This window comes from Sminthopsis crassicaudata, chromosome 2 (assembly GCF_048593235.1).
Source record: "Sminthopsis crassicaudata isolate SCR6 chromosome 2, ASM4859323v1, whole genome shotgun sequence".
NCBI classification, from domain to species: domain Eukaryota; kingdom Metazoa; phylum Chordata; class Mammalia; order Dasyuromorphia; family Dasyuridae; genus Sminthopsis; species Sminthopsis crassicaudata.
Window position 1 is genome coordinate 430,949,663 of NC_133618.1, and position 8,597 is coordinate 430,958,259.

At 42.5% G+C, this 8,597-nt stretch overlaps 1 protein-coding gene across 2 annotated transcripts in view; it reads right to left on the bottom strand.

The window, feature by feature from the left end:
• ADRB2 (adrenoceptor beta 2) overlaps positions 1 to 6,462 on the bottom strand; it is a 113,017-nt gene extending 106,555 nt beyond the window's left edge. Inside the window, exon 1 of one of the 2 annotated variants that reach the window (XM_074292137.1) lies at positions 5,003 to 6,462. In XM_074292137.1, coding sequence (XP_074148238.1) covers positions 5,003 to 6,149 — 1,147 coding nt within the window. In that variant the 5' untranslated portion in view covers positions 6,150 to 6,462. Of the gene's footprint in view, positions 1 to 4,244 lie in introns of both variants that reach the window. The other variant, XM_074292136.1, reaches the window with a different exon arrangement.
• Positions 6,463 to 8,597: the final 2,135 nt, after the last annotated feature.

The window sequence follows — 8,597 nt, forward strand, 5'->3', positions numbered from 1 at the left end:
TTAGTTTCTTTCACAGTCACTAGGGTCCAGTCAAACTGGTATTGCTGTTCCTCATACACAATACTCCATACCTCCCACCTCTGTACTTTTGTGTTCCCCATGCCTAGAATGCACTATGTCCTCATCTTTGTCTCTTAGAATCCCTAATGGCCTTCAGTTCAAGTGTTACTTTCTACATGAGCTTTTCCAGATGCACCCCTCCCCAGCCCCCAGTTGTTAGTGCTTTCTGTTTTGTATATGCATACAAAAACACACACATATGTACATATATATGCCTATTATATAAATGTATTCATATAAATGCATGTATATACATGTGCCTACAATTTGGTCACAAAGGATCAAAGAATATCATATGTATATATACACATAGATACACACACACTAATACACATATCAACATGTATCCATATGTATATAGATCCCCCCAAAACAATGAAAACTTCTCAGGGACAAGGGTCATATGCCCACCAATACCCAGCATAATATATGGCAAGTAATAGAGCTTAATAAATGATGTCTAAGGTTGCTCCCTACTCCAAATTCTGTAATTCTCGAGGGTCTTTTTATGTTACTTCCAGAACTAAGATTCTTTGATTCTCTGTTAGGAGGTTAGTGGAAGCTAGGAAAGTTATAAAAGGCCTTTTAGGAAAGAAAAGGCCACAAGGGGGACACATAAATGAGATAATAGATAGCAAAGTGCTAACCTATAACAGAGTAATACAAGGAAAAGGCTGAGGGTATCCCACATGGACTATGACTACACAGAGTACTAAAAACACCAAGCATCCAGAATATGACTGAGATCACAATGCACATACCTAACCTGGCAACCAACAGAAAACACAGGAAAACCTCTGTGTTGTCAGGGAACAAGTACAATATTGAAAGTCAGAAGGCCTGGGTTCTAGTTCTGACTCTGCCACTTGATAGCTCTGTATTCTTTGAATCATAGATTTAGAGATGGGAAAAAAAATGTTTCGGTTGTGTCTGACTTTTCATTACCCCATTTGAGATTTTCTTGGCAAAGGCACTGGAGCAGTTTGCCATTTCCTTCTGTTCATTTTACAGATAAAGAAACTGAGGCAAATAGAATTAAATGGCTTGCTTAGGATCACACAGCTAGTAAGTGTCCAAGGCTGGATTTGAACTCAGGAAAATAAATCTTTCTCATATCAGGCCCAACATTTTATCTGCTATCTAGCTGCCCCAGAAAATACCACCTAATACACACTCTTTATTTTACAAATGAGGTAACTGAACCCCAGATAGATACCTACAGACACCAAGGTGATCAAATGACAGGGGCAGATGGAGCAACTCATTTGCCTTCTCTGGCCCTCAGACACATCATTTATAAAATGAGGGTGTAAAGCTGATGTCCCTTCTATGGGGATCTATGAGATCATGTTTATGATTATATTGTTTGAGGTCTTTCCAGTCCTATCACTCTTACATTCTCCTTATTCTGAAATCTTGAGTTGTAAATTCCTTGTTCTAGTCCCCTATTCTCAAGACACACACACACACACACACACACACACACACACACATTCTATAATATCACATGGTAGCATGAATGTGACTCTGGGTTTTCAAAGACTCTGCCAGCAGAACATAAGTCTGACATTCTTGTTATTGGAACAATTGAATAGGGACCTCAAGATGGGATATCACTCTTATCTGAGGACTAATCTGGCTCAATTTAAGGAATCACCATAGCAGGTTATGACATTTTTTGGCCATAGCAATTCATGAAAACCATCTCTGAGAGCACAGAAGGCTTGCAATCTGCCTGGAGGAAAAGTACTCATGCCCCTGAATGGAACACATTTTATGTGCAATGGCTTCCTTCCAAAATCTTATGTTCTAAGGTCCTTTGCAGTTCTAATATTTCACTGCTCCGTGTTTTACGGTCTCTTCTAGCTCTGATGTTATGTTCTAACACTCTGTGATCCTAAGAGAATTCCTTACTATTAGTATGGTTAAGACTATAAGAGAGCTTTGCTGACAGATGGGGAGAAGGGAACTTCTGTTTGGAAGCCAGAAGCAGTTATTCAGTTAAGGAACAAATGAAAGATTCTGAATTCTGTTCAGAGTAAGTCCTCTCCAGTCATAGGGGGCAGAAACCAAACTAGCACACACGTACCTGATGTAAAAATAGAAGGATGAAGAGGAAAGGGGGTAAAAGAATGTGTTTACTTTTTCAATTGTCATATAAGTGGCTTTTAAGGACATTTGAGTCATTCCATAAAATAGCAGTCTCTGTTCACCACCCCTCTCACCACTCATAAACCTGTCTGAACCAGCAGCCTCCCTGCAGCTCCAGTACCACCTGGGCACCTTCTATTGTGGCAGCACTTAAAGAAGGATGGAGCAGTGGATAAAACACCCAAGGCTGGGGGGTGGGGTGAAGTGGAAGAATAAGAAAAGGAAGATCACCAGATTTCGATGCTAGTGTTGACTCTGAATAATGGATTTTTGGTCTTTTAGTTTGCTTTTCTTTACATCCTTTGCCCTTAGCACAATGGCTGACACATTGCAAGTATTTGACAAATGCTTGTTGACTGATTGTATAACATCTGGGCAAGTCCTGTTCCTTTTCTGGATAGTAGATTGCTTCTCAGTAAGAAGACACAAATTCTAATTCTAATTTTGCTACTTACTACCTGTGTGATCTTGAGCAGAAAGATGCTGGGGAGTGAACTATATCTTTCAAAGATATGGGTTTGAATCCTATTCAGTTCTACTATCTGCTAACTGTGTGGCCCTGGACAAGTCACAACCTCTCTGAGTCTTTGTAAAGTCATCTGTTAAATGAGAAGATTGGACCAGATCCCTTCCTGCTTCAAATTCTATGACCCCATGTGACCTTAAAAAAAAAAAAATATGTGACCTGGGATCATTTGAATCTTGTCCAGTTCTAAGTTTCAAATTTCTAATGCTGAAGTAGGGCTAGAAGAGACTTTAGAGATCATCTAACTAAAGCTTCTCCTCATCTCCTGCCTTTCACTATTCTTCCTTCTTTTCCTCTCCAAGGAAATCAAAGAGGAGATTTAGTGCTTCAGGTCATAAAGCCAGCTAGTTGAAGAGTGGGTGAAAGGAAGGTGAATTTAAAGAACCATTCATCAGACTTCCAAATGAACTCATTCTGCCTGTCTGGCCAACCAACTAGCTCCTGTCCTTTATATTTTGTTGGCAATGAGAGAGGCTGTCATTTGGAGGAGAAGCAGCACTTTCTTAACAGCTAAATCATCTTTCTTTTATTATCATCCAGTCTTGGTAGATTTAGAGATCTCCAAGGAAAAGCAGAATGAGAGTATAAATTTGGGGGACTGCCATGCACAGCATTCAGGGAGATGGCTGTCCATCACCTCATGTCCATGAGTCAGTCTTTCTGATGTAAACAGCAGACAGTAAATCTAACAGGAGGCAGTTTGCGGTGCAACAGGAAGAGGGCTACATTTAGAGTAAGGAGCGTTCAGTCCGAATCTCAGCTCCAGGGCTTTACTAGATGTGAGACCCTCACTAGCCTCAGTTTTTTCATTAACCAAACGGGTATGTGCTGTCATGCACAGGAAATCATAGTAGGGGATCATCAAATGAAGTAATGTGATTTCACTGTCAGGTGGGTTAGCAGGCACTTGAACCCAACTGGACTTTTCCTCCCTCTTTCCATTGTAACGCTATCTTTTCATGAATTATTTTGGAACAAATAAGTAATGGGAAATTGACAGTTTCCTATTGATAACAAAAATAATTTTATTATTTAATAATTATTAAATATATTTACATCTCAATAATACATAAATAGTTTTGCTAATGAATAACATACTTAATAAGAGAAAACCTAGGAAAATCAGAGGAGCTTCACTTAGATTAGGATTACTTGAGATGTATTCATTATTAACATTCATTGTCAACAGACTTAAGCTATGCGTAAATGCAATTCCAGGAAGTGTGGTATGAAAAAAAGGAAGGCTAGAGCTAGAGTTCCAGCCAGAGCCCTGGGTTCGAGTTCCCATCGACAATTTATAGCCTTATGACCGTACGCAAGGCATTTCCTTCATCTCCTGAACCTTGAGCTCCTCAGTACAATAGAGATGATATTTTCTCTGCATGTCTCACAAAGCTGTGGGGAGTAGCATTAAGTAAGACTGGTTAACACCACAGAAATGTGAGTTCTTATTTTTGTTACTATTAATTCACCATTAAGTCACTGGATAGCTATTTCAAACAGTTACCTGTGGTTTCCAACAAGAACGTTCCGCTGGGGGTTTTGGACAAACAGGTGCAATGATGTCACAGCAAAACAATTTATTTACTGTAAACTTTAGACTTTGCTCGTTCAACAGCAGAAGCTGACCCCTCTGGGTCCCAGCCTCCAATAGCCCGTGTGAGCAAATAAGAGGAGGAGACAAATCCACATTGATAGCCAGGTCCAGCTGGAGCATCCATGAGGCCCAGAAGGGAAGGCCTACTCCTCCAGATAGAAGTCCCAAGTAATACCTAACCCTAATACATGATAAATGAGGTAGATCTATAAGAAAGCCATTCAAACTAGATTCAGGTCCTCAAGGCCTGATTCCCTTGAAGTAGGAGAAACCTTTCCAAACTCCATTCCAGGCAGAATCCAACTGTTACAGAAATGAGGAATCCTTAGAAAGAGTGGGTGAGTTGTTTGGTGTCTTGATAACTTAAAAAAACAATAAATAGCCAAAGACTGTTCTCCTCCCCCCCTGCCCATCTCTCTACAGGTTGTGTAGACATTTCTAGCTCACAAGTTAGAGAAGGCTTAGTGTTTGGAAGTTTATGGTGGATTTTTTGTTGCATTGGTTTTTTTTTTGGAGGGGGTTGTGGTGGTTATTCTTTTATTAATTGTTTTCCCCCACCTTGCTTGGTTTACTGAGGGCTTTTACCAACCAGAGAGATAGTCACAAAGGGGTATCATCAAGAGTCTGATCCTGGATCTCTAAGTCGGCGCTAGCATTAGGCACAGTACCTGCACAGTTCAAAAAGTCCTCAGTGCCTGGAAGGTCTTCATACAGCATCTCCATCTCCTTCTCCTGCTCAGTGGGATAGTTCCCATGCTCCCCATTGTGCTCACTCCTCCCATTGCTGTTGCTGGAATAACCATTTCCATAGAGCTTCAAGGATGACCTCCTGAAACAAAGGAGCTCCTGAAAGGCATACCTGAAGTCGGGGCTCCTGCAGTAGATGAGCGGGTTGAAGGCTGAGTTGGCATAGCCCACCCAGTTCAGAAAAATGTATACATATTTGGGGACAATGTTGTCCTGTATCACATGGACAATGTTGACGATGAAGAAGGGCAGCCAACAAAGAGTAAAGGTTCCCATGATGATACCCAAAGTCTTAAGAGCTTTATGTTCCTTCAAGCAGAACTTGGAAGATCTTCGGTGACTGGTCCTTCCATTCTGCTCCATCTGACTGCTGTTCTGGACATGAAAGCGGCCCTCTGACTTATCTATCTTCTGAAGTTGCTTCTTGGCCACCTGGAAGACTCGGGAGTACACAAATACCATGACGACCAGAGGCAGATAGAAAGACACGATAGAGGAAGCAATGGCATAAGCCTGGTTAGTGAAGAAGTCACAGCAGGTCTCTTTCTCATAACACATGAGAGCTTCCTCATGACTGGCACGATACCAGTGCATCTGAATAGGCAGAAAGGAGGTGAGAGCGGAAACCACCCAGACCACTAGGATGACCACTCTGGCTTTGCCCTTGGTAAGCAGGCTCTGGTATCGAAAGGGTGCTGTGATGGCGAAGTAGCGGTCCACAGCAATAACACAGAGGGTCTCGATGCTAGCTGTGACACACAGAACATCAATGGAAGTCCAGAACTCACACCAAAAGTTCCCAAAGGTCCACATTTCCATGAGGATGTGACTGGCACCAAAGGGCACTACGGCCAGCCCCATAACCAGATCAGCACAAGCCAGCGAAGTGATGAAGTAGTTAGTGACAGTCTGCAAACGCTGGAACCTGGCTATGGCTGTGATGACCAGCACGTTGCCAAAGACAATGGCCAGGACTATAGTGGACATGACAATGCCCAAGCCCACCATCCACGCTTCACCCCTCTGAGTGGTGTTGTTTAGAATGCTATGGCTCGAGTTGGCAAACATGGCCCCCCCAAGCTGTCCCCCCGGGGGGCGGGGCCGTCCCTAGAGGTCCACAAGCCTTGACTGAGAGTGCCTCCCTGCCAATCTCTTCTCGGCAGAGGCTCAGCTCCCTGAGAGTCCCAAACAGCTGCTGGCCGGACACGAGCCCGTCATTCAGCCTCCGCGTAAGGTGCACAGCACTGCCAGCCACGAAGGGAAGGAGGAAAGCAGGGCGCGCCCTGGTCTGAAATCACCAACAGCGAAGAGCGGCGGCAGCTACTCGGAGCGAAGGCGCAGACTGCAAGTGTTCCGAGCCCGCTATGCGCCCCGGACTTCAGAACTTCGGTTGTTCCCTGTCCCTCCTCCAGATGACGTTAGGTTACTTTCAGCCAATGGTGTGAGGGAGACCCCGCCCCTTTCCCTCTCCCCTAAGCTGCTAGGAGCCCGGGTCCGCCCCCGGAGCCGCACCTTATTCAGGGCGCGCAGAATATGGAAGCCCTGGGTGCTGGGTTTCCGCGGGAGCCCCAGGCGGTGTCCTGGCATTGCATGGGGACCATCCCCCTGGGAGTCAGCAGAACCCAAGAGAGACACACATGCAATGAGACATGGGCGACCCTGAAAGACCATCACTTACAGAGGCACGGGCATACCGAGAAAGAAATTGGTATATACAGATACAATCATCCGGAGAGAGAGAACGAGAGAGACATAGGTGCACCGGCACACACGAAGACACAAGAACATCGAGTAATTCTAATTATGTAACCATAATACCTAGATACACATAGACATAAAGACACAGGTACAAGACACAAAGAGACAGAATTGAAACACTGGGACAGGCACATTTGCACAGAGACAATCGGGCGACAGGTAACACACACACAGACACAGAAATAAACACGCTCACACAAGCATAAGCAGCACACTTTTTCTTTTTTTTCTTCTTTTTTTGTATTAGGTGAAAAACTTAAGTCTGACAGGTTAGTCAGTCAGTTGGTCAACAAATATTTATTAAGCACATGTAGCCCCTGCCCTGAGGACAAAGACACACAATTATGTAAACAAGATATACACAAAGTTTCAGGCAGGTAGTCTTAGACAGGGATTGGGAAACGCTTCTTCTTTCTTGTTTTTTGTTTGTTTGATTGTTTTTTAATATTTTTATTTTCCTAGTTACATGAAAAATACTTTTTACACTTGTTTTTTAAATCCTGGGTTCCAGATTTTCTCTCTCCCTCCCCACTATCACATTCCTTTAAGAAGGCACATGTGAAGTTACACAAAACATTTCCATAAAAGTCATGCAGTGAAAGAAACAGATCTCCCCCATACACACACACACACACACACACACACACACACACACACACACAATCAAGAAAAATAAAGTTTATTAAAAAAAAAAAAAAAAGCATATGCTCCAACATCTAGATCTTCCTTTCATTTTACAGACAAAGAGGACATTGCTGTTACTTTGTACACAGTACATTTCACTTTGCTTGAGTTCAGGGAACACTTTCCAGGTTTTTCTGAGAGCATCCTACTTGGGAAAGGCTTCTTGTAGGTGGAGTTCTGCTGTTTGAATGACAGTGAAATCCCTGTTTAGCAGGACAGATATTTCTTTTTCATACTCAAGCTCACACATTTAGAGCTGTAAGAGACCTCAGGGTCACATCTAGATCTTCCTTTCATTTTACAGAGGAGGAATGAAGTAATGACTCATTACAATGTTTCAGGCAGTGAATGACAGAGACAGAATCTAAACCCTCATCCTCTTATTCCAAATTTAAGGCTCTTCTATTGCACCTTACTGAATCACAGAGAATTGGGTTTATTTTATTTTTCTTGCATTTCTTTTGGGGGGGAGGGGAATGGAGTTAAAGTAGTGACTAGTAACCAAGAGAAACATCTTGCTTATTTTTAGTGCAAAGGAGAGTAGTTTTTCTAGTCTGATTTCATTTTCAAGTGAGAATACTTCAGGTATCAAGGTTAAGAATCAGATTTATTGTACTCTCACACCCTGATTTCCATACACACTTGCATAAGTTTGATAGGCTACTCTGCACATCTGCACTTAGTCACATGCAACAAACATCAAAGCTTACCGAGATTAGATTGACACTTGCATTTGTAGAAGGAGTTCCCCCCTGGGAGTTCCCTATACTAATGAAATCATAGGGTCACGTGATCATTGGATTAATGCAAGAAGGAACCATAAAAGTCATCTCTCAGGTTCAACTTCTTCACTTTACAGGTGAGGAATTGAAGTGCAGAGAAATTGTCACTTACCTGAGATCACACAGGTAGTAAATGACAGAGTCTAAATTTGAAAAGAGTAAATGTACTTGGTTCACTATGGTAACTGGTGCCTAGTGCTTTACAAATAGTCTGATTCTCATAACAATCCTATAAGGTATTATCTTTTCCTGTCTTTCACCTTTTTTTTCTGGATGGGGGAATTGAGGTTGA